Source organism: Phaethon aethereus (assembly GCF_964289735.1).
Source record: "Phaethon aethereus genome assembly, chromosome: 6".
NCBI classification, from domain to species: domain Eukaryota; kingdom Metazoa; phylum Chordata; class Aves; order Phaethontiformes; family Phaethontidae; genus Phaethon; species Phaethon aethereus.
Genome location: NC_138580.1, coordinates 536,074 through 562,783, shown reverse-complemented (window position 1 = coordinate 562,783; position 26,710 = coordinate 536,074). Strand labels below are relative to the sequence as shown.

The window sequence follows — 26,710 nt, the reverse complement described above, 5'->3', positions numbered from 1 at the left end:
CTTCCATGTTCCTTTTTAAGATTTTTTAAGATAAAAGTAGTTGATAACTTTAATCTCCAAGTTCATATAAATCAGGATAATGATCTGTTTCTTCCCTCTCCCAAACCTTTCTTACAGGGCTGTTGAAGACTCACCCTTTGGAGGGCAGATGCCTTTTTTTTGAATAGGATGAAGTGTTCAGAAAAATGCCTTATCTCTCCTGATAAATATGCCTTCTCATCTCAGACTGCCAACTGGCTAGAACTGAGGCAGCAAGTGCAAATACCCCTAGGGATCAGGGAGGGCATGCAGTTTCACTGGCGTCTGTAAGAGCATTTGATTTCTGAGATTTAGCTGCCCTTTCCTGAAGGCTGTACCGTTGTCTGAATTGCAAAGCGTGCACATTTCTCTTAACAGGGCGGTGGCAGTTCCCGCAGTGACCTCCTCCACGTACCCTCTGTAAGTCTGGAGCTTGCTGATGATGGTCACCCATAGCTGTGATGGCCGTGCAAACAGTTATTGGAAGGAGGTTACCAGCAGCTGTGTTCTTCAGAGCGCGCTTTTCTCTTTGTGTAAATATTCACACCTTTCCTTCTACACTGGAATTCTCCTCTGGGGGAGGAACCAACTAGTAGTGTAGGGTGCCATTCCTGCTGGCACACTCAGGGAGCAGTGTCGCTGGTGCCCCACTCCGTCCCAGCTGCAGCGACTGCGCGTGCACGCCTGCAAATGTGCATATAGATAACAGGCATCACTAAAACTAGTTAACAGCAAATGACTCATTGACTTTCATCTTTTGTTTTATGTGAAGTTTTGTGCTGAATTAATCCAGCATATCCATCAGTAACCTCTTTAGGAACGGACGTGTCTGCTCTGGCACGTTTATGCCAGCTTGCACTGATTTGGAGTTTTGCCTGGCGTACTACAAAAGAAGACAGATTTTTCTTCCCATTAATAAGTAGTCAGTAGGGGACTGATCTTTAGCTATCTAAGAAAGATATTCGAGAGATACAGTGAGCTTGAGGCACGCATGTTTCAGAAAGATCGAAAGGTGTTTTGCAGATGAGATGAGTTTTTGTGCTTGTAGAGAATGTTCCTTTAGACTCCTGTAGTGCCGTGCCCCTCTCCTGTCAGGTAGCAGAATGAGCTGCACCTCAGGAAAGAAAGGAAGGAACATCTCCTGTCAGTCAGCGTGTGTGTCTGATGAGTATTTTTTCCTTAAGAAGATTATTTACTCACTAATATTCATGTATTCCTTCTCAGTATTGGAGGAGACCTAGCTGCTGATCTGTTAGGGTTATTCTCATTATCATCTCTCATTCCAACTCTTGCATCAAAGAGCTTACGCAGCCACCAGACAGCTGGAGTGAAGGCTGCTGAACACATTATAATGTGAAGTTTAGAAATATTTATTTCAATTTGTAAAGTGAATCTTTTAATGGCAGTTTTGCTGACCACTTATTGACCGATAATGTCAGAATAATATTACATTGTGGACTAATTATATTTCTTTTGGTTTTGCATAGGTAAATTACCTTTCTCCTGTTTAAAGTGATGTCTTTTATGTTGTTAATGGTGCTTTCTATTTGCCAAGTCTTTTCTAACTTTACTACAATGGAAATCTTTTCTTAAGGGGTCCTCTGGAACTTGTCTTCATGCGATGCAGTAAAGATGACAATCATTAGAGATGCTCTGTCAACGCTAACAAACACTGTGATAGTGCCACATTCTGGATGGAACAGTTCTTCCTTTGATGATGATCATAAAATCAAATTTCAGACTTCCCTAGTTCTACGCAACACTACAGGATGCCTGAGGTAATCTGCTGTTCTAGAAGACTCCCTTTAACAGAGCAATTATGTTATCCAGCAGGTCCTTTTGATACTGTGATTTTTAAGATGAACTGTTGCAGTCTATAAATTACATGTAGTTCTATCATTTAGGTAGCTTTTGCATATTTTTTTTCCGTATTAGAAAAATATGCAAAGTACGAAGTTAGTCCCCAGGAGATGTTAACTGGAACGGCTAGTGGCTAAGTTTTGGTTGTTTTTTGTATAAATTACAATCATTGCACTTTTCCCCTCTTAATTACTGCAATTTTTGTATTGTGTGTAGGGCTCATGAATATTATTTAGGGAAAAAATTGTGCTTTTGGTGATTCTTTATTGTTGTATACATTGAAAAAATTATGTTTGTATATGCATACATATCAGTAAAGAAATGTTTGGCTATTCCCTTCGTGAATTTCTCAAACAGCAGCGAGAAGAAAAAAAGTATTCAGAATAATAAAAGGCACAACTAAAATATCTGAAAAGAGAATTCAAGGGCCAGGGGTACTATATGAGCTATTTCTGTTCATCTGTAGGTTTGTTTATAATTTTAATTTGTTAGATTTCAACTTGTGTTCCATTGAACAGCAGAGTAAGGCCATTGTGTTTAAACAGAACTGGAATTGCTTTTTATTTGCTGGTAACCCTTCTAAACATCAGAATAAACTACTTTTTATTGTTTTTCAAGATGACTGCTTTACGCTGCTTTGGAGCATAGGGTTGTGCTCGCGTAGCGGCGCAAACATGACGTCTAGAGAAAAAGCACCTCTGTGGCCAGGCACGGTGGCGTATTCAGCAGCAGAACCATTTTCGATGTGCCTCCAGTCAGTGCAAGCTTCAGGCTTTGCAGTATGGTGGCCTTGAAGGCAAATATTTGTCTAAACCCCCTGCTGCTTTATTCTAAAGCACAGTGCAGCCTTTTCCTTTCCCTACACCCTAATTTACACGTTTATACTTCTGTCTCTGTAGCACTATTATACATGTTAATGAGGCTGCACCACAGAACGACTCGCTGGATGGATCCAATTCCAAAAAGAGGCAACAAAGGGGCTTTCTAACACAAGCAAGCTCAGCAATCTGTTCTACAGGACATACAAACTGTAGATTTGGACTTGTCCAACAGACGGGGCTTGGAATGGAAAAGTCTGTGGGAAAGGGGTTCTACTTATGCCTGGTTTTGTTAATGAGTCAATGCTGTCTTGAAATTGCAGGTTTGGATCGTATTTATCTTGTGTAAGAATTGGGGGTGGGTTGCTGCACAAAATGGTATGTTTGCTTTTAACTTCTCAATTATCAATCAGCTGTATAAAAAACTTCTGCAAGCTATCTAATAAAATGATTGTATGTATATCTATCTGAGAATATACTGTATTCCTTTATCATTTCCACCCTTCAGGAATTTAAGCTCCGCAGGTGAGGAAGCCCGGAAGCAGATGAGGTCTTGCGAAGGGCTGGTTGATTCACTGCTATACGTGATCCACACGTGTGTGAACACATCGGATTATGACAGCAAGGTGCGTGCACGTTCCATCTAAGTGATTTTTAGTGCTAAGCTGTATGGAACTTCTGGGGTTTGTATAGTATAATTTAGTACTGTCATGGGCTTAGCTCAACTGGTCTTCTCTCCCACCCCAAGTTTGCTGATGCACAATCAGACTCTGTTGCATAATACAGTATAACTTGTTCTGTGCTTTTCGTTTTCATGGTGTTGAAGTATTCATTCTCTAATAAAATAATAAGCTCTTGTGCTTTTCATTTCCAGAATACTAAAAAATAAGCCATTATAGTAGAGATTACGATTATAAATATTTTCATATTTGAGTATATCAGGAGAGATTGCAGTTTTCCCAGAGAAACAGATGAAGCAATGCCCCAAGCCCAGAACTAGGGTTTGGTGCTTGTGTTCCAAATCCCTTTCTACCGCTACCTGATTGGTTTGGTTTGCTTTGTTAGTTTGTAAGAAAGTAACTAATTACATTACATCTTTCTGGTTTGGTTTCAGACAGTGGAAAACTGTGTGTGTACCTTGAGAAACCTGTCTTACCGTTTGGAACTGGAGGTACCTCAGGCACGTCTGCTAGGAATCAATGAATTGGATGACTTGTTAGGAAAAGAGTCACCTAGTAAAGATTCAGAGCCAAGCTGCTGGGGGAAAAAAAAGAAGAAGAAAAAAAAAACTTCACAGGAGGATCAGGTTTGCAGTTTTGCTTGTATTACAAATGTATCAACTGTAGTTCAGCTAATGCGGGGGGAGTCCATAGCTTGAAGAAAAACCATCATATGTTGAATGAAAATGTGGAGGTTTCGTGAGTTACAAGTAGATGTTCGTTTCTCAGTGGGATGGAGTTGGCCCTATACCAGGATTTTCCAAGTCTCCCAAAGGGGTGGAAATGCTATGGCACCCATCGGTGGTAAAGCCATACCTAACGCTTCTAGCAGAAAGCTCCAACCCAGCTACTCTAGAGGGCTCTGCAGGATCTCTCCAGAATCTTTCTGCGGGCAACTGGAAGGTATGTGAATTTCTGTTCTTCCCCCTATCATTGCATTTTAGCTGTTTTTTTAATAAGATGCTGGAATGTGTTTGGGAAGAACGTGTCATTTTCTAGTATGCATCTGAGTGTTTCTCTCTAGTGTGTATCATTAGTGCTCATGTGTTGGAGTAATGTTATTTTGACAGTGAAAAGCAATGACAAAGATGGTAGACAGGAAGAGCGATATGGAAACTGGGATTGAAATTGGTACCATTTATTTTAAATAAACAGAAGAAGCTTTCTTTCAGTGCATATTAGGTAAAAATAATCTTCTAGCATCTTCTAGCTGTGAGTTCTGGTGGGAAGGTACCGTCAAAATAAGACCAGCATAAATAAATGGTTTGTATTGGCTTTATTAGTCTTACTTATTTCCATACATTCTTCCTTGTGGCCCTTGCATACAGTATGTTACAAAAACACCACATGAGAATGCTTTATTGATGTTATGTATTTGTCATGGAGAAATAACAAAAAAAGTTAATTGCTTCCTTTGCTGTAGAAAAACAGCTAAGACATTTTCATTTTATGACCATTATAAAATTGGTCTTTTAAAAAAAAAAAAAGAAAAGAAAAGGAAAAAAAAACCAAAAACAAAATGCAAACTTGTTCCCTTTCAATAATCTGTCATCTGTTAGGATAGTTTGTCTGTTAGACCACTGTTTTTTAAACATTGCTTTGTAAGAGGAATGAGTGAAAAACAACAAAGAGCCAACCCTTTATAATAACAGAGAAGGTACGCATTTAACATGTCATCTTTTCTTTGGAAAATGTCCCCTAACATACTTAACAACTACAATCTAGTAAGAGATTATTTCAGCCAGAATGTTGTAGATTTGTGAGTAACTGGGGTTTTACTATAGTTTGCAGCATACATTCGAGCTGCTGTAAGAAAAGAAAAAGGACTACCAATCCTTGTGGAGCTGCTGAGAATGGATAATGACAGAGTTGTTTCATCTGTGGCAACAGCCTTAAGGAATATGGCATTAGATGTTCGTAATAAGGAGCTTATTGGTGAGTACAGACCTGTACTGAAGAAAGCACGAATACCAACATGTCAGACCTTGTATGGAAAAAAACCTAGGATGAGATTCTACCAATAGAAATCACATATTTGATTTTACTCTATCATGTTAGTTGTGTCACAGAAATTAATCTTTTTGACAGCAGTAGCTTTTCAGAGTAATATTGACATTTTAGTTTGCCTTTAGCCATCTTACATGGCAGTCTGTTTACAAAGGATGGAATTCATTCTCGGCTAAACTAAACTGGACAGGAAACTGTCAGTACAAAATATGATGGAAAACAGAACTTTACTTCCTTGGAGCTAAATGGTAACCTTCTCAGAAGGTTTCCTTCCAGGTCTCTTACATATTCTAAGAGGATAAGACAGCTCTGCTGCCAGTACATCAGTAAATACTTGATTTAATAGTATTGGATTGGGAGGGAAGAAATCCTCTCCTAGTAAAATATTTCCACGAAAACCCAGATATGGAGCAGTACATATGTGCCCCTGCTGAATTCAGTAATCAACAAGGGTGCTTGCTAGAAAAACTTAGTTTCCCTTTTGTCAATTTTAATATTTAATACTTTAAGAATTCATCTGTGCCTTTCTCATCTAGCATTTAAAAAAAAAAACAAACCACAACATCTTTCCTTCCTTGATCAGGAATCTCAGTCTATTATTGGCGAGTGTTGAACATGCCTCACCCTCAGCTTCAGACTGCTGTGGCCTAAATGAACCATGCTAATACATGTCATGGTTTTAAAAAGTTTCACTTTTGTACAGAAGCATTGTCTGTGTTGTAGACTAGTGGGATAAGTATATAACAACTATTTATACAGATAAGAGTATCACTATTAAAAAGATAAATGCAGGGGAACAGAATTTTATATCTTTCTGAGGTTTCTCCATCTCAGACGTTCAGAACATGTTTTCTTGCAGTGTGGGTATTACATCCATAAGGAATTAGTAAAAAGAAAATTCTGTTCTATAGCACCAGCCATATACAGGTCATACTCAGGTGACGTTCTCTCTTCAGGACTTTTTTTCCCTTCCTGGAGGAACTTTTCAGTTCAGGAATGCACCTCCACCTGTTCCCTCTCCCTGGCAAAGCCTTAAATGTGAAAGAATTATTGGCCTTTGAGATACAAAGATTAGTTTCAGAGTGTATAAAATATTTTGAGACATGAAGTGAGTCATAAATTACCCTATGCTAGTAACCTATTCTATGCGACTTCACTGCTGTTGGTAGGAGCAGGAATAATGGGTTTCCATGGTCTAAACTCCAAAGAAAATAAGAGACTGGGGATTTCAACAAACAACAGTATAAATTAGTATGTGCAAACTTGTGTTGTTGAGCTTGCTAAAAGATTGGCAGTGACAGGATACTGCTGTATACAGCATTGTTGGCGATAGTTTTCCAGTGTGTTTGAAAAGTTGTTCCTTTTGCTTGCAGAATTCCTTTTTGGATAACTTTTTTTTTTTTTCCCCTCAGGCATGTTATGCAAATAGATAGTGAATGGCTTTGTGTGACGCTTGTTCATTAGTCACTGTTATGTACAAATACATGTCTTCAAACATGTCCCGCCAAAAAGGTGGTGGGCTCAATAGCACAGTGCACACAGCATGGGCAGTAAACAGGAGGAGCTGGAAGCCCTTGTGCAGCAGGAAAACTGTGATATAGTTGCCATCATGGAAACATGGTGGGGTGACTCGCAGCACTGGAGTGCTGCCATGGATGGCTATAAACTCTTTGGGAGGGATAGGCAAGGAAGGAGAGGCGGTGGGGTAGCCCTGTACTTTAGGGCGTGTCTTGACTGTCTAGAGCTCGACGATGGTGACGATAGGGTTGAGTATTTATGGGTGAGAATCATGGGGGGAAAGGCCAACAAGGCAGATATGGTGCGTGTCTGTTATAGACCACCTAGCCAGGGTGAAGAGGCAGATGAAATGTTTTATAAGCAGCTGGCAGAGGTCTCACACTCGCTAGCCCTTGTTCTCATGTACCAGATGTCTGCTGGAAATACAATACAGCAGAGAGAAAACAGTCTGGGAAGTTCCTGGAGTGTGTGGACAATAACTTCCTGACACAGCTGGTGAGTGAGCCAACTAGGGAAGGGGCCCGACCTCTTGTTTGTGAATAGAGAAGGACTTATGGGTGATGTGACAGTTAGAGGGTGTCCTGGTCATATTGATCACAAAATGATAGTGGTTTTGATTCTTGGAGAAGTAAGGAGGGGGGTCAGCAGAACTGCTACCTTGGACTTCTGGAGGGCAGACTTTGGCCTGTTTAGGGGCCTGGTTGACGGATTCCTTTGGGAGGCAGTCCTGAAGGGCAAAGGAGTCCAGGAAGGCTGGATGTTCCTTAGGAAGGAGATCTTCAAGGCGCAGGAGCAGGCCGTCCCCATGTGCCAAAAGACGAGCTGTCGGGGAAGAAGACGGGCCAGGCTGAACAGGGAGCGTTGGCTGGAACTCGGGAAAAAAGAATTTACGACCTTTAACAGAAGGGGCAGGCAGCTCAGGAGGACTACAAAGATGTCATGAGGTTATGCAGGGAGGAAATTAGAAGGGCCAAAGCCCAACTAGAGCTTAATCTGGCTACTGCTGTAAAAGACAATAAACAAATGTTTCGATAAATACCTTAGCAACAAAGGAGAGGGCTAAGGAGAATCTCCATCCTTAATTGGATGGGGGGGAGCGGAACAAAGGATGAGGAAAAGGCTGAAGTACTTAATGCCTCCTTTGCCTCAGTCGTTAAGAGTAAGCTGGTTGTTCTCAGGGTACCCAGCCCCCTGAGCTGGAAGACGGGGACTGGGAGCAGAATGAAGCCCCCACAATCCAAGGGGAAATGGTTAGCCGCCTGCTACACCACTTAGGCGCACGCAAGCCTCTGGGGCCGGATGGGATCCACACGGGGGTACTGAGGGAGCTGGCAGAAGTGCTCACTTCCCATGATCTATCACCACTCTTGGCTAACCAGGGAGGTCCCGGTTGACTGGAAATTAGCAAATGCGGCGGCCATCTACAAGAAAGGCCGGAAGGAGGATCTGGGGAACTACAGGCCTGTCAGCCTGACCTCAGTGCTAGGGAAGGTTATGGAGCAGATCATCCTGAGTGCCATCACGTGGCATGTACAGGACAACCAGCAACAAATCAGGCCCAGCCAGCACGGGTTCATGGAAGGCAGGTCCTGCTTGACCTACCTGATCTCCTATGACAAGGTGACGTGCTTGGTGTATGAGGGAAAGGCTGTGGATGTTGTCTGCCTGGACTTTAGTAAAGCCTTTGACAGCATCTCCCACAGCATTCTTCTGGAGAAACTGGTGGCTCTTCTGGTGGCTCGTGGCTTGGACAGGTGTGCTCCTCACTGGGTAAAAAACTGGCTGGACCACTGGGCCCAAAGAGTTGTGGTGAATGGAGTTCAAGTCAGTTGGCAGCCAGTCACAAGTTGTGGTAAGGGAAGTGATTGTGCCCCTGTACTCGGCACTGGTGAGGCTGCACTTTGAATCCTGTGTTCAGTGTTGGGCCCCTCACTACAAGAAGGACGTTGAGGTGCTGGAACGTGTCCAGAGAAGGGCAACGGAGCTGGGGAGGGGTCTGGAGCACAAGTCTGATGAGGGGCGGCTGAGGGAACTGGGGGTGTTCAGTCTGGAGAAGAGGAGGCTGAGGGGAGCCCTCATCGCTCTCTACAACTACCTGAAAGGGGGTTGTGGTGAGGTGGGTGTTGGCCTCTTCTCCCAAGTAACTAGCAATAGGACAAGAGGAAATGGCCTCAAGTTGCACCAGGGGAGGTTTAGATTGGATATTGGGAAAAATTTCTTCACCGAGAGGGTGGTCAGGCATTGGAACAGGCTGCCCAGGGAGGTGGTGGAGTCGCCATCTCTGGAAGTGTTCAAAAAACGTGTGGATGTGGCACTTCGGGACATGGTTTAGTGGGCATGGTGGTGTTGGGTTGATGGTTGGACTTGAGGATCTTAAAGGTCTTTTCCAACCTTAATGATTCTGTGTTTCTTTTTATTGCTTTCAGATGCAGTTTTGTGATAATAATTTAAAAACTTAAATACCAAAATGTTGTTTTTTACTTGGTTTTGTTGATGGGTTCTTATAGGTAAATATGCTATGCGAGATCTGGTTAATCGACTTCCAGGAGGCAATGGTCCAAGCATATTGTCTGATGAGACTGTGGCAGCAATCTGCTGTGCTTTGCATGAGGTCACTAGTAAAAACATGGAAAATGCCAAAGCCCTCGCTGATACTGGAGGAATAGAAAAGCTGGTGAACATAACGAAAGGAAGAGGTGACAGGCAAGTAGGCAATGAAATTCATACCTAAACCATTTCTCTATTCCATTTAAAATGCTTAAGAATGCATGAAATGTTTTTTTGAGTGAAAAAGGGTCTACTTTTGCAGTCCTGACCTGAGTAGCTAACAAAGTCTGAACCTCCCAGGGGAAGAAGAGGCAGTTTGTACCACCATTCTCTAAAGCTTTCGAGGGTTTTTACAGTTGCAGTAATCACATTAGTGGGGCCTATTCAGAGTAAATGGTATTTTAAAAAAATTGTCCCCTCTAAACCCGTACAAAATTAATAGAGTATTTAGAGCTTTTCAAAGTCAGAATACGTTAGCACCTTGTCAGGATGTACCACAATAGCTATTAATACCTAGCACAGCCATTTGGTAGGTTGTAAGGAAAACTTGGCCTATGGAGCTGCTTGCCTAGCCAAGTGGGATCTTCTCAAATAGGGTGGCAAAGGAAGTGTTGATGGAGATCTGGCTCTCTGCAGACTCACTCGGGTATGGCTGTGCAAACCCCTACGCTGGGCGTTTTGTTAGCGAGTCCAGTGCTGGGCTTGGTCGGACACTGTGCTTACGTAGTAGTGCTAAAACCTCACAGAACTGGGCAGCCCAGCGTCGAGGACCGGGAACATGTAGTGGCTCCAGAGTCGTGCAGGGTCAGCACTAAGCCAGCCTCATGGACCACATCTGGCTTCAGTCAGCGTGGCTGCTCTGTACTCCTTCGCAATGTGACCGATGGAAACCGCATTAGCAGGGCTCTCGTTATAAACCAGGATATCGCAGATCTCCTTTCTATGGGTAGCAGAAAGCTGATTGTACAGTCAGCCCTGTGTACTGTTCCCAGTGTTTGGTCAGATGGTAAAAGAGAGAAAAGGATCTCTTCTCAGAGAAGCTGGTCCGTGTGAATTAAACATACCGCATTCTTAACAAAGCCTTTGTCTCAAAAGGAACTGTGCGCTATATTTGGAGTATCCAGAGTTTGTAATACTTTTTATGTTCAGGGGACACAGTCTCATTTCAACTGCAGGTGGGAATGCCATGATCCTTTATACAACTTCATTGGTCTGTGGAGACAACGTGTAAAGTTGCATCTGCACTTATATTTATGAGGCAACAGGGCACGCTAATCAAATTTATAATCTTATGAACATGTTAGGGGTGTCTACTCATTGATTAACACTATCAACTGCAATTTTTTTTAGCCTTTTCTTTCAAAACTGTATTTGGGCGAGTCCCCACAGTGACAGAAAAAGGCTTCTGTTTAACACAGATGTCATGCTGTGGCATTTAATGTCAAATCACTGCTTCAGTGCCACTACCAGCTTACTACCACTTCTCTTTAAAAAAATGGCATGATTTTATTTTTAGTAATAGCTAGAGCAATTTTCCTAGCCTTGCTTTTGAGAGTAGAACAGTATTTTCCCAACCAATAACAGTTTTCAGTATTGCAACACAGAACTGAGAACAAAGTCTCACTGTGAGGATGTCTGGACACTCTTAATTGTTCTCTTTTAATTGTTCATTCTTTTTCTACAGTTAGGACTGTTGTACAAAGATTTAAGGTATGTAGTCTCAGTTTTTATGAAATGCACTAAATAGAATGTTTCTTTTCGTGACTTTTAACTCTTGCAGGCAATGACAGTAGCTATTTCAACCCTTCTATCTGTATCAGTGGGTGACCTGAAGAGAAAATGTCTAGGCTGGAGAGGGAAATGATTGTCATGCTTAATCAGGTTCTGCACCAGCCTTTTCATTGAGGCTGCTGACACCGCGCTGTTCACGCTGTGGTAATGCAGGCCTGCATTACTGAGACCTGGAGAGATGACCTGACTTGCTTCGCAGCATCAAGGTTTAGGCTATTATGTGGCTCAGGAACACTGTTCTTTTTAAGTGGAATTAAGCGGCTTTATAATAATGTAATATTCTTTACTTCCTTAGATCGTCACTGAAAGTTGTCAAGGCAGCCGCCCAGGTGCTGAATACACTATGGCAATACCGAGATCTCCGCAGCATTTATAAAAAGGTAAATTACAAAATTAGCCTACACTGGAAAAGAGTTCTACAAAAACTCTTAATTTAATGAACAGCAATTTATTCTGATGGTTTTTTTTTCTTCTTGCCACTCCACAGGATGGATGGAATCAAAGTCATTTTATTACACCAGTATCAACACTAGAACGAGAGAGATTCAAATCACATCCTTCTTTATCAACAACAAATCAGCAGATGTCACCTGTCATACAGTCAGGTCAGTCAAGGAATGTGAAGAGATTTACTGAAGGGGTACCTCATATCCCATTTTTTATACTCAAATAGCCTCTCAGTTTACTACTGATTCTATCTAAAACACGGAGGTCATGCTGTCTCTTCTCTGTATTTAAAAAGAAGTACTTGACCTACTCAGACCATTACCTTAGCTACTACTGTTGGCAGGCTTCAGGTTCCACAGGATTTGTAGATGTGTCTACATGAGCAGTTTAGTTTGGATAAAGAGGACTTTGAATCTCCCCACTTACTCCTTAATGCAAGTCAAACTGCAGTCCAGAATGTGTGAACTGCATTCCTTTTGGATGAAACCAAATCAGATGGTGTGCTTCCAGAGCACTAATGTACTCCAGCGGCTAATGGGCATTCGGTTCACGGGACCAGCTCAGCCCTGGTGCTAAGGAAAACCTCAGAGTGCACATCTGGACTTTGTTACCAACTGTTTCCCTCTACAAAGCCACTCCTGTGCTGTATGACCCGGCGTTGTAGCTGTAGCCTCACAGAACATGCGTACTTAATAGGCCAGAAAGCAACAGACCAATACTGAGGAACCTATTTTCATTCCCAATTGTGTCATGGCCATTAGGATGAGCAATACAAATACAAAAATCTTACTTCAACAACAACTCCTTATTCTTGCCTTTTTCCTTTAACACCTTCGGTGCTGGGACTTAGATCTTCATGAGGGAGCTGATACAAAACCTACTTGAAGCCTTGTATATTGTCTTCATTTGGCATTTTATTTTATCCAATTTACTCTTCTATTTTTATGTGAATAGATCTCTGTTAACGCTAAGAAATATCTATCTACCATGACCGCTAAAATAAGCGGCTGGTTCCTACAATGCTCTTGTTTAATTACTTCTTTACATAGAAGTAACAACCCTCACACATACTGGAAAAACAAGGACTCAACCAGGGATTTATTTTCCTATGAGAAGTATAGTGTCTTAAGAATGGAAAGAAAAATGTATCTTTCATGCCCGGAGTTCCTCTCACCACCAGAGTACAAGATAGAGGACTGATTCCTTTGTCTAGTGCCATAAAACAGCAGACTGCAGTTACCAATTTTAGAGGATTTTGTCATTCCCATCTTTGTGTTCCACGTTCAGTTTCCTCCCAGCCCTCTGGGATTCCAAAAGAACGTCCTGACCAAGTTATCTTTGTCACTCTCAAACCACATGATACCACATGATACTGAAACAGTTTTTACTGTTACACCTAGTTGCTAAGTTGCTAAGTGGCATCCAACCACCACCTTGACTTCACAGACTGTTTCAGCTACGTTTCTACAGCCAGAGCCAAAAATATCTTCTCAAAATAAGCAATGACAACAAAGCAAATATGACTTAGGCTCAGGGAACTGGCCAGATTCTACCAAAGTGTAAAAGGATATTCCAGTACTTACTGTCAAATTCTTATCTCGGCGCTTTCTCTACCAAGATACGCCAGCAGAACAACTGTGTTACTCCAGTTCTTTGAACTACAAGTAGGAAGTAAGATGGGCTACTCTAACATAATATTCAGAGGCTGTTTTACTTCAAAGAACACTTAGTAAAAAAAATCTAATAGGAAGTGTCTGCTCCTCTGTTCCAGAGCGTGAAGAAGCTTAAACTAGTAAGGTGGTAGCTTGGTGCAGAGAACATGGCTGCAGAGGGTAGTGTGGTAGCAGCCTTGCAGATTACAGCAGGCACAGCAGATGCATGGTAGAACAGTTACCCTTGTCCTATAACATTTGTTCTTTTTTCAGTCATTCAGTTATTAACACACGCATGATGCTGGCCTGTGCCGGAATTTTAGTAACGCACTCAAATTTAGCTTTTTTAGCCATGAATATGCGAGGATAATATCAGTATTTAAACCATCCATAATAACACAAACTTATGAGATATGATGTTGTAATGGACACAACTAATGGAAGAAGATATAATTGATTAATATTTTGAAGCAAAATGTTTAGAAATTATTTTTAAGCATTTTTCTCCTGTGTTACTGGAGTCTTTCTAAGGCAGCAAAGCCCGAGTGGTCTGTAAAACAAAGATTTAGCAGAACAAACTCTTCACAACTACAGTAGAGATTGAGCTGCTCACTGTGAGAATCTAAAGGAAGTAATCCATGGTTATGATCTTACAACGGTCACCAGGCAACTGGAGCACAAAATGTCCGAGACTCACTTCTGCACGCTAATCAAAGAGCAGTAACACAAGTGTGTACGTGGATCCCTTCAGCCAGGCAGACTGTAAATTTTTCTGTCCTGTCCCAAGTGACAGAATGGGCTTAAGGATTCTGTTTGACTAACTTACATACAATGATAAACATTAGCAGGAGTCTCATCTTCTAAATGCAAACAAATCATGCCATATGCAAACCGAAATGGGTAAGGTCTCTTATTTCAGTTGTAAGCACTATAGAGCAGTGACTCACTATTAAAGCATAAAATGACAGTCTCCTGGTACATTGCTGATAGCTTTTGTCATTGGGATTCTTCACCCAGGACAAACTATGTACTAGCTTTGTCCATTTGTTACTCTTTGAGGAAGGAAGGGATGAGGAGAGGATAAAGAGGTTAGGTATGGGAAAGGCTTTTGTTGCATATACTGATAATCCTTCTTTTTTCATCAGTTGGCAGCACGTCCTCATCACCGGCTTTATTAGGAATTAGAGAACCCCGCTCTGACTATGATAGAACGCAACCTTCTATGCAGTATTATAATAACCAAGGCGATGTCATTACACATAAAGACATATATACTGGTAAGATACCAGTTAGGTGAACTTTTAACTGGAATACCTAAATATTCCTTACATGAGGAGCTTATACAATCCGAATGTGGACAGTTGCATTAGAAGGCTTGTTACTGCTTGATCTTGTTTTCCGGTTGTATTCATTATATTCATTGCTTGTGGAACAGAGCAGGTTTTTCATGTGTCTCTGCTGTTTTCTTTAGAATTGCACACATTACCCGAGTGAGACAAGATCTGTTTCTATATTGGGAGATGAGAGGTGTTTGGAATTTTTAGTTTTATTTAAAATCCTATTACAGAGAATAGTTTTATTATGCACATTATATACATTATTATACCATGTTATAAATAATAACATGTGGTTGTATATTATAATAATGTATTATAATGTTATTAAATTATACCAAAATGTCATCTTTTCCCTGATCTCCCTTTTCTTTCCTACTTTCTGACAAGTCACAAAATAATAGAGGTGACAGTGAATAAAGAGAAGGAAATTATTAGTCTGTAAAACAAAAAACAGCAACACAAAAAAGCCTCTCGGTTTCAGTGTAACTACTGCTGAGGGACAAAATTTGCCTATATTGTGTTGGTATATCGTATTATTAGTAGATACTAAAAATCTGCATTGTTTGGGTGCCACATAATTTCTTCTCATTAAAATAGAAGCAAATAGACTTGTAGACAAAAGAATAAAGACTGAAGTTTATTCCATAAACTGTTTTCTCACAGGTTCCAGCAAACCTTCACCAATTTACATCAGTTCCTATTCCTCACCAGCAAGAGAACAAAACAGACGACTACAGGTGACTCCAGAATTTTATTTTGAAATGACACCAATAACAAGACTGAGCATATAGTGTTTAGAGGAACTTCAGGGTTTTGAGTACACCTCACAGTGTTAGAGAGCGTTTTTATAGTCTCTCTACAGCACAGTTAATTCCTTATTGGGCATGAGTGTATTTAGAAGTACATAAGCACTTGTCAGTTTATTACCTTTGTGTTTTCTATTTATAGTCACAGTTTAGTGTGCTGTTCTTCAGTTTATTACCTTTGTGTTTTCTATTTATAGTCACAGTTTAGTGTGCTATTCTTATGGTGGGATCGGAGATGACTTTTCTGACTTGCCTTTTTTTTTTTTCTTGGTAGGTATGGTCAGGTTCTGTACTTTTTACTTATGCTCTAAAAGTACTCCTTTTGGAGAGTTACTGGCTTCCCAGTGAATGCAGGAGGAGACATGCAGGCAGGCTTAGAGGTTTTTCCTCCATTGAATTTCATTTCAAACTTAGACTCATTTCATGGAGGTTTGAAACCGATGTTACTATCATCATCGGTAGAGCTGCACTTAACTTTTTAGGGAAAGGTTCTGTGTAATGTGTGTAAGTTTGAGAAACGAGGCTAATTATACTTTGAAAGCTTATTTTTCTATCACTTTGTCAACAGCATCAGCAATTGTACTACAGTCAAGAAGATACCAACAGAAAAAACTATGATGCATACAGATTATACTTGCAGTCCCCACATAGCTATGAAGACCCATATTTTGATGATCGAGTTCACTTTCCTGCTACTTCAGATTATACAACACAATATGGACTGAAATCAACCACAAATTATGTAGACTTTTATTCCACCAGACGATCTTCTTATAGAGCGGAACAGTACCCGGGTTCACCTGACTCCTGGGTGTAGCATCAAAGAGAAGAAACAACAGTGTATTTCTCATCTTGCTCAAGAAGAAATGGAATGGCCTAATTTGTTTTGGTTATGAAATGTGAAAGTGAAATAAGAGGAGGAACAAGGAAGTTGTTTTTTTTTTTAATTTGTTTTTTTTAATTGTCAGGAAGAAAAACTGGAAGGAATGGGTTTTTGCTCTGTTTAGGTGTTAGGTATAATTACTTGTAGCTCCTGTAGTCTGGTGAGGGTGTGGGCGATGTGATGAAAGGTTTGAGAATTGAGTAAAATGAATTTGGAAAGTGTGTAGGTCAGAGCAAATTAAAGCAGATTTTTTTTTTATGTGAATAAAAGTCTTGTTCTGATAGTTTGTACAGAGAAAATAAAATGGATGCCCTTGTTTTACTGCTATTACTAAATGTCAAGATTGTACGCTATCATGTCTTGTAAATTTCTTTCGTTGGTGTAAATATGGAAATGCCACCTCGGTTTAAAGTGCCATCCATTTGTAACGCAGTGTGTCATTTTAAAAGGAATCTGAAACCATGCACAAAACAAATCCCAGAAACTGTTATAAATTTTAAAAGGAAAAAACCCCAATCCTTTCAAAATGAATAGTGTAATTTTGAAGCACAAAGTACAGTCCAGTATATCTAGACCTCTCCCATTTCCTGCCTATTTCATAAGAAACTTCACTGCCATTTTCTATGCACATGGAATAACAATAAATATGGAAGTCTCATCCATGGAAAGCTGTTCCCTGTTCATTTTTTTAAAATTTTTTTAAATTTTCTGTGTGTGATACTTGGAAACAAATACCATGAATATGGAGTCTAATTGCATGTTTTTTTAAGCAGGTTAAATATATCAAAATATTTGGGCCATTTTGCCAGCTTTCTTCAGTGCATATATTCTGAATTTTTCAGGCCAGCAGACCAAAGTGTGAAATTATACACTTTCCTCCTGTTATTCCTTAGACTGGTGTTTTTACTTTTGATATGGGCAGTCCAGGATATTTCAGAACGCTATCCTGTTTTCTTCTCATCACTTCTCTACTCTTCCCCTTGCTCTCCCCAGGAAAATTAAGATGATGCTGCTTTCCTAGAAATTATAGTCCCCATTTTGACTACATTCTGCTTGGATTTATTTACAATAAAAATTTTTGATTATTTTAAGTAACTCAATCACATTCTTTCCTCATGCCATAGAGTCTGTTAACTTTATACTGCCTGGAATCATAATTGTTGTTCCCTGTCATTGCACTTCGGTTTTCAGTGTTTCCAGATATCCTCATTGCATCAGTGAAATAAGAAAAGGTAAGCAGAACTGCTCCAAGTCTAGATTATCAGGCACATTCACTTTTCCTTAATTGGCTGGGCCACTTCAGCCCCCTGACTGCAAGAGGGAAAAGAACTTGATGGGTAAAGAGCAGAGCAAAAGTAGTGAGTTGGGTCTTAACTCTGATACGCAGCCACGCAGTTCCCCACTGCTGCAGTGCAACATGCGCGTTGCTGAGGGACAGGACTGTGCAGATGGTGCCTTTTTCCTAGATGACTTTTTTTTTTTCTTTTGAGATAGAAAATAGTTTCCATTGACTTGACTCTGAGGTTGTTTCTTGTAACAATTTCACCACTGGTCTTTCATCATTGTTCTAGCTACCTTCAGTCACGTGTGAACTTTGGTGTGCAGACCACCGCAGGGCAGTGCTGACTCAGCAGGCTATCGACATACCAGAAGGCGGTAAGCTGTCTGAGCCAAATACACTTACTTGGCATTTCATTGTCCCCAGGAGATTTAAATTGGCTTCAGATAACAAAAGAATAGACTGAAAGGGTCATAGTCTGTTCTTCAAATCTGCTAACAATCCTCCAAAAATGAGGGAGGTAGTCATTTCAACATAGCAGCTGTATGATGCAATGAGTTTTGCTTCTCATCTGAGGTGGTTTTGTCAAGATCAAAAGCAGCGAGATTCGGGACAGCACCCCCAATTTGGATCTTTTATGCTGTAGAATATATATAGAGAGAGTTCCTTATGTTGGTTTTGTTTTTATGGGTCTTGTTTATTTATGTATTTTTACACATTATGTCTTGGTGCTATACTGATTAAAATTATCTGTACAGTGTACTTGTTGGTTAATTTCCCTTTATGTGCGGCAGTGGGGAAAAAATAGGGCACGGTTTCATTCATAGATTTAATTTCAGAATAAATATGATTTTCCCACTTTAAAAATGTTCATGTTTCAAGTTAGTGGAAGAACTTGTCTGGTCTGAAATGTCTTCCAGATATGTAGAAACTGTCTCCTATTTACACAAGAGTAATAAGGGAATGAATCAGGATTTACAAGCTGTGGGTTCGCCCCACTGATTCATATCTGAGCTCGTAGCTGAGGTGCCACACTGGCCTAATTTTCACTAAAGCTGGGATATCCCTTTTCTTGTTTGTGCAGTGCAAATGCTTTTTATTATTAACACTCTTCTCCACTCCTCTAAGCATCATCCTTCTCCTCCAGCTAAAAGAGTGAACCAGTAGACTTCAATACTCTTGCTGATTTGCCCTTTGCTGCTTATGGAAACTTTGACCAAAGACAAACTGTAACCAAGCGCAACCCTTCCAAAGAAAGAGACGTGCCAAACTCTGCTGGGTTCCGACACTTACGTGTGCCCTCAACTGCAGGGGAGTTTCGATGACTTCTGTAAGGTTGACCTTTCCTTTGTACGACCATCAGCATCTTGAGCAATTCACTCACTCCACCCATGTGCAATTCTCTACAACCAGTCATACCATGCTTCCTCTTGTCCAAGAAGAGCTTCAATAATGTCAAAACCTATGCCATTTTCAAACTCATCTGCTGGTGACACAAATGCCACATTTTACTCATACGAACTATGCCAAATGAGATAGCCACAGCAACACAACCGTAAGCTTTGGCTCGCTAAACCTGCTCACCTATGGCAAAGTTTATTCTGCTGTTGTCATGCACATGGCAATAGATTGTCGTATCAAGAAACCACTCTGAGCTGAGTTTCTGGAAATCTCTTCACAAACAGCTAACGGCTGTACACCCCTCCTGCACTACTGGTTTGAACGGGAAGCCTGACAGGAAACGCATCGGTATGACTGTCATGACATTATTGAATGCCAGTAGAGGAGACCGCCAAAGGACAACTCACAGGGGATACGCTGCCTCCTGCCTTGCCAAGCGGCGTGTACGCATGGCACCTGGACTGCAGAGGGAGAGCTGAAAAGGCTGACTGCCGTCAGTTTAGACCTAGAGCAAAAGGTCTGATGACTTTTAGACCAACTTTTTCAGAGGAATCAGTTGCAGAGGCCTCAGGCCCTGCTGTGAGTATGGAGCAACATTCACTACCTATCAATCACAGCCATCTTCTACAAAACAGGTAATGGCATTTTCCAAAGCTAAAACATGTCTTCAACACAATGTGAATGCAACATAAATACTGCATTTGTGGATCCTGTAACACCTGAACGTAAAACTATTCCTTTTTTTTCTGGCACGTTCTCATGAGAAGATGCGTTTGCTTTCTATTGGGTGGTCACTGGGCGAGTAGTCTTGAATAACACAGCATGAACTTGCAGGACATTCTGATCTGAAGGATGCTGCTGGCTGTATTCTCTGAGCACCCCACCATTAGCTTAGGATTTGAATACTGTCAGAGCCTGGATGCAAAACTCAAGTCCTTAGAAGATTAGCATTTCTAATCATCAAGACAGATTTGAAATAAATGGTCTGTCACTGAGTCTGGCAAATGTAAAACGGGAAAAGAGACAGCAATCCAATTTTTTTCCCAGCCATTTTCCTAAGCTCTCAATGTTTAAAAACATGATACAAGACTGGCGTATGTAAAGCACTGTTTGCAGTATGTAATCACCTCTTGTTAAGGGGAAGACCTTGACATTTTACCTCAGAGAAGCCTAAATAGGGTGCACGGTAATGTTCAGAGCGTTCTGCCAGGTGATATGGAGAGATACATCTCTCCAAACACATCACATAGGGAGAAGCGGTCACAGTCTGCACAGGCAGGCAGAAAGCGGCAGCAGGATTCTTCATTTGCTCACAGGTAGCATCAAGGTACTGATTACTGGCTGGATGGCCAAGCCCAGAGAGTTGTGGTGAATGGCGTTAAATCCGGCTGGCGGCCGGTCACAAGTGGTGTTCCCCAGGGCTCGGTTCTGGGGCCGGTCTTGTTCAATATCTTTATTGATGATCTGGATGAGGGAATCGAGTGCTCCCTCAGAAAGTTTGCAGATGACACCAAGTTGGGTGGGAGTGTTGATCTGCTGGAGGGTAGGAGGGCTCTGCAGAGGGATCTGGACAGGCTGGATCAATGGGCAGAGGCCAACTGTATGAGGTTTAATAAGGCCAAGTGCTGGGTCCTGCACTTCGGCCACAACAACCCCATGCAACGCTACAGGCTTGGGGAGGAGTGGCTGGAGAGCAGCCCGGTGGAAAGGGACCTGGGGGTGCTGGTTGACAGCCGGCTGAACATGAGCTGGCAGTGTGCCCAGGTGGCCAAGAAGGCCAACGGTGTCCTGGCCTGTATCAGGAATAGTGTGGCCAACAGGAGTAGGGAAGTGATTGTGCCCTTGTACTCAGCACTGGTGAGGCCACACCTTGAACCCTGTGTTCAGTTTTGGGCCCCTCACGACAAGAAGGACGTTGAGGTGCTGGAGCGTGTCCAGAGAAGGGCAACGAAGATGGTGAGGGGTCTGGAGCACAAGTCTGATGAGGAGCAGCTGAGGGAAATGGGGTTAAGTCTGAAGAAGAGGAGGCTGAGAGGAGACCTTATTGCTCTCTACAACTACCTGAAAGGGGGTTGTGGCGACAAGGGTGTTGGTCTCTTCTCCCAAGTAACTAGTGATAGGACAAGAGGAAATGGCCTCAAGTTGCGCCAGGGGAGGTTTAGATTGGATATTAGGAAAAATTTCTTCACCGAGAGAGTGGTCAGGTATTGGAACAGGCTGCCCAGGGAGGTGGTGGAGTCACCATCTCTGGAAGTGTTCAAAAAACGTGTGGATGTGGCGCTTCAGGACATGGTTTAGGGGACATGGTGGCACTGGATTAATGGTTGGACTTGATGATCTTGAAGGTCCTTTCCAACCTAGTGATTCTGTGATTCTGTGAAGGTGATATTTTGTGTGTTCCTTTATTCAAAGATACCACTACTTTATTAGAGATTCTGAATATTTTACATTTAGATGCATACAACTTACAAGGCATTCATTGGTTTAAAATGTATGTCTTTTCAAAAAATACAGAGTTTTATTTTTGCTTTTATTAGGTTTTTCAGGCTACCAACAAAAAATTAATATTTACTTTACAGCATTTCAGTTAACAGTATGAGTCGATAATTACATCATAATTAGACATGCTAGTGTAATCATCCTAGATGTGCTATTTTCATAAAACCTAATCAGGTATGATTAAAATGTGTTAACTGGAACATTCTAGAAGACTTTGAGATTAACCCCAGAAAAACAGTTCTGATTCATTGGGTTTTGTGAACATGATGGAGGACAATCAAATCCATCATCAGCTATATAGCTTTCCACACCAGACATCTATTCTGAAACCATACTGCTAAAACCAACCAAACAAATAAAACAGAAGTAACACACAGACTCAGAGCACGTACCATCTACAGAACTACTGCACTGAGTTTGCTTCACTAAGCCCCTCCTCAAGTCTGTGTGGGGCTCTGTGTGTGTCTCCACAAACCTGGTACAAGTTTCAGTAGAATATCTGGAATAGATTACTTCCTAGAGTAAAGGTTAACTGTCAGAAGCCTCTGTTCTCAATTTTGAGAAGAAAACATGAAGACTTCTCTGCAACTTGTGTACTTTAATTTCAATCTGCCAATTAAATGAGCACAATTTCATTTACAGCAGCATTTTAAAATGGGCAGTGCCAAAACAAAACAAAGCACCTACCACTCTATCTCGGAGACTTTCAGCTATCTCAGCAGCTAGAGCATATGGTAGGCAAAAAGCAGGAGCACACATTTTTCCAAAGAAAGAAGCCAGATCTTTAAGTCTTTAGAAAATGTAAACCATTTACAGATGAAGAGCCGAAATACAGAAAACCAGTCATACTTTATTTTTCCCTTAACCTTGTATGTTGTCAAGGGGGGTGTTTGAAGGGAAAGGATTCATTACATTTTTCTAAGTTCTGCATAGGCTAAATTAAATAAATTCACTCAAAAAGTAACTTAATGCTTTGTGAGATTTTAGTATAATTTCATTTTACTCCCTCTTCTGGAACAGTTACATCATCTGTATAACTTTCTGGTAAAAAGAGAAAAAGAAAAGCTGGAAAAGTATTTTTTTTCATTCTTCCATGGCTTAGAGCTCACTGAATGCTCACATTTCCCATGCAATGACTCACATCTGGACTGAGACCAAATGCAGAGTTCCCTATGGATTTCTAAAAAAATTATGGACATAGGAAATAAGAAATTTGTACTGTATCAGCAAACACAACAAGACTGCATTACTTGTTCTGTAAAAAACATTGACTGATATCAATCAGTCTCATATGTAACAGGGGTGCCTCCTTCTGCTTTAAATTGACTTGCTACTTCTGCACTGCACCCTCTGCTTAAATGCAAATTCTGCAATAGAGTTTGTTGTAGTAAATAAGCCTCCTGTGCTGTTGATATCAAGTTCTAATATCAATTGTTTTGCTATTAAAGTGAAGGCTAGGAAAGGTATATTTACGATAATATACCATCCATCCTACAAATACAAATGTGCATCCACTATACAATAGACTATGTATCCACGTATGCCTCTAGAACAGAGATCAGCAGGCTCTGCTGAACCAAATTCATATAAAACTAAATAAATGAAGTTTAAATAAATGAAGTAAAGAAATCAAAGCTATGAAAGACTGTCCCATGTGTTACATATTCCAACCTAACACAACCTGTTAAGAATTTGCCTACGTTTCATTTTGTTGGACAAAATTGCACCTCATTTATACTAGTCATCCTTCAAAAGCAAAAAGGTAAAATGAAAATGAAGTATAAAAATGGAAAATAAGCAAGAGTCAGAAACGTAATGTGCAAGACTGAGGATCTCTGCCTGAGAAACAAAACACTGTTCTAATGAGAGCAAGTCAAAAGACTTACTTTGATGCAGCCTTCATGACTGTTCTGGCATTCTACTTTGCTCCACCTTGTCATCTACACCTACAACTGCCCACCACAGTGGGAAATGTGTGAGGAAGAGTTGACTTGTTTCTTGACAAAGGTCAACACTTGACAAAGGTCAGTGGACAACTGCAAAATGGGGGAATTAATTACTCATATATTCCATACAAGAGAATAATCACAGTTCATGTGAGAAGGAAAAAGCATACTGGACAACATTCAGTTCAGACTAACCCTTAATTTACATTGATTTAATTTATCTAATGATATTAGTATGTTTCAACTTTCACTCAGGAAAGTAATCATCTGGCCAGAGGAGCTTATAGAATACAAAGGAGATTTAAAACCAACAGATTGATAACACAGTTACACTGGATTGTTGTGTCTTACACTAAAGGAAGGAGCAGGAAAACGGATTGTAGCTATGTGTTGGTAACATGTACTGTATGTCAGTCTGTCTCTTCATATGTGCAACTGGAAGCACTGTAATGACGACACACTTCTCTAAAGCACTTAATATGAATTCAATAACCCCAAAGGCCCAAGTGGCAGTTTAGGAACTAAAGCTTTATTCTACTTTGATTATTGTTGATTGTGTAGTTTCAACAGTATGGAACTCAGTGGAGGCTGCAAAATCTAGCCAAGAAGCTGGGTAAATACTCAAGTTGTTAACCGAGTTTCTTGTTAATCCTAGATGTGCTCACACTAGCAAATTTAAAGGCAACTTCTGTATATCCTAGACAGGACATATATGTCCTCAGACTGTAATATGCATTTATACAAAACTTCATATGGATGTTAGAAAATCATTAAAAAGTAGGATCGTAGACAAAAAGATCACAGTTTTGTTCCCTATTCCTGGGATATGAAATGAGTCCTGCAGTACTTTCACACAAGGGATCTTGGTTTTTATTTTTTTCACTAGTTGCTGAAGATAAGCTGGGGAAAACCAGCATGCCACGGGAAAAGTTTACATGTCATAGCTACTGTGCAGACTATCTGAAATTTCTAGGGTAGACTTCCATCAGTTCACACGAGCTGATCACTAACACAGTGGACATTTTTGGATTCAGAGATACATCAGTGTGTTAATTGTGAAGAACAGTGAAAACCTGCCACTCACCAGCAGCAGTGTTACCCTACGAAATTAAATGGCAGACACTCATAGCTCCATCAATGGAACTATTAGTTGGAGATCTAAGCCTACACACAGAGGAGAGAACTAAACATTTGCTCTTCCACTGTGAAATCTGTCACTGTAAATATTTTAAAATAGGCTCTTTACCCGTAGCAAAAGGATTTAGTAATTCAAAGAATGATTACCTGTACTGAAATACTTTGCCAATGAGAATACTACGAATCTGCACATTAAATCTTCAGTGACATGTTGGCTCATGCAAGCAAATGATTAAGACAACAGTCACCCTTGTCTGTGGAACCTAGTGAGTTTAAAAAAAAAGACGAAGAGTGAAGTTGAGAAAGAAAATTGAGGAATTCATCACATCTGTAGGCAAGCTCTAGAGGGGGATGTGAGGGCAAAAAAAAGTATCAGGACAGGAATACTTTACGGAGGTTTAAAAAGAGAATGCAATGGCTTCTTTAGAGATACCATCACACGTAACTGTCCATTCCGTTGTTGAACATGGGCATTCATACGTAATATTAAGGTTTTGGTTCTTTTTATATGTTCAAAGCATTTCTTTCTGCTCAAACCGCATGAAAAGTTGATTCAACTCCCACACATTATTTAAAGATGTGGGGCGTGCTACCACAGGGTGAAGGCAGACTAGTTAACGTGGACAGATGAAATGTCAGGTGTGGATCACATCCCTTCTGAACACAGGCCAGGAAAAGTACACTGCAAGGCAGTGTTAACTGGGAAGGTATGCTACTAAATTGCAAAAATAGAAAGTTCGTGCTTCTGTGGTTAGTCTAGGGAATAAAAGTGGTTATAAAAGAATGTAGTGGGTGTGGCAGCGGCTCATAACAAGCAAGGTCACAACAGCTGTCTAGTGCAACTGCCCGCAGGCCGTTTGTGCAAAGAGCACTATCCTGCCATGGGAAGAACCAAAGTTTAGCTTTTTTTTTTTGTCATGCCAATAGACATTGACAGTGCTGTACAAAGCACAGCAAGCATTCCCTTTGGGACACTACTGCAGCAGTATTTCCACAGACATGCCAAGGGCTGGATCAGCTTGTCAGGGTCAGCTGGTTCACTCACCTTAGCCATGAAGTTGACCAGTCTGAGTCCTAGAGCAGGCCAATAATCTCAGGCACCATATCTCCTTACTACTTCAGGGCACCCTAAATATTAGTAAATATCCTTAACCATACCATTTTTATACTAAATATCACCTTGTAGTCTGTTCTACTTTATATGAATTACATGTAAAGGAATAACATAACCAGCAGGATATTCAATGGTGTAATTTCCAGGTAATTCTTAAAGGCATACGTGGGTTCACTTTTCTTGACTAGGAAGAATGTGAAATGAATTATCTGCCTGTCCATCAGCACAAAAAAAATCACACACTATGAGAAGAGATTGATTTCCATTAGGAATAAATACAAAAGACCTCCAGCTCATTACAAAAGGCTTATAATCAAGTCACTGCATTGTAGCACAGTTCATTTGATTATGTCCTAAAATTATTCAAATAGTCAAGTAAATCCAGAATCTGCCAGTGCATCCCCACAATAGCCAGAGAGATACAGGAAACTAAGATCATCATATCACATTAAATGCTGAATTACTACTGTTGACAATCTCCCCTCTGCTCAAAAATCAATCCTTGTATATTAGTGCTTAATAAAGGAACAACATATACATTCTTTCAGTTTGGCGTAAATAGCACTCCTATTGATCCAGATCCTATTTAAAGCTGTCACTCATCCAGACAGGCTACTATGTTGTTTTAGAAGAGGATTTATCTAATTTCAAATATTGCACACAACTATAACACCATACAATGAAACAGGGATAAGGCCATTCATCAACTGTCAAAAGGTTTTAATTTGTCTAGTTTGCTGATATTATTAAACATTCAAACATTGGAAACAAAACAAAGAAAATCTTTTACATTTTATAGGTATGTTAACCTCTGCTCATGCCTGACATACCAAGGGCTACACAGGAAATTCTCTTATAACCCTATTCCTGTCACATGACTGTAACTCTCTGCAACATCCATCCTGTTCAACTGTTTACCTGTTACGAATTT

At 40.6% G+C, this 26,710-nt stretch overlaps 1 protein-coding gene across 7 annotated transcripts in view; it reads left to right on the top strand.

The window, feature by feature from the left end:
- The window catches only part of PKP4 (plakophilin 4), a gene marked incomplete at its 5' end in the record, with an annotated part of 66,974 nt that extends 49,712 nt beyond the window's left edge, over window positions 1-17,262 (top strand). For 6 of the 7 annotated variants that reach the window (XM_082001533.1, XM_082001531.1, XM_082001528.1 and 3 more), the window contains 11 exons: window positions 1,613-1,796; window positions 3,205-3,322; window positions 3,811-4,002; window positions 4,145-4,318; window positions 5,200-5,350; window positions 9,448-9,643; window positions 11,574-11,658; window positions 11,766-11,883; window positions 14,523-14,654; window positions 15,378-15,451; window positions 16,089-17,262. In XM_082001533.1, coding sequence (XP_081857659.1) covers window positions 1,613-1,796; window positions 3,205-3,322; window positions 3,811-4,002; window positions 4,145-4,318; window positions 5,200-5,350; window positions 9,448-9,643; window positions 11,574-11,658; window positions 11,766-11,883; window positions 14,523-14,654; window positions 15,378-15,451; window positions 16,089-16,337 — 1,673 coding nt within the window. In that variant the 3' untranslated portion in view covers window positions 16,338-17,262. The remainder of the gene's footprint in view (window positions 1-1,612; window positions 1,797-3,204; window positions 3,323-3,810; window positions 4,003-4,144; window positions 4,319-5,199; window positions 5,351-9,447; window positions 9,644-11,573; window positions 11,659-11,765; window positions 11,884-14,522; window positions 14,655-15,377; window positions 15,452-16,088) is intronic. The other variant, XM_082001532.1, reaches the window with a different exon arrangement.
- Window positions 17,263-26,710: the final 9,448 nt, after the last annotated feature.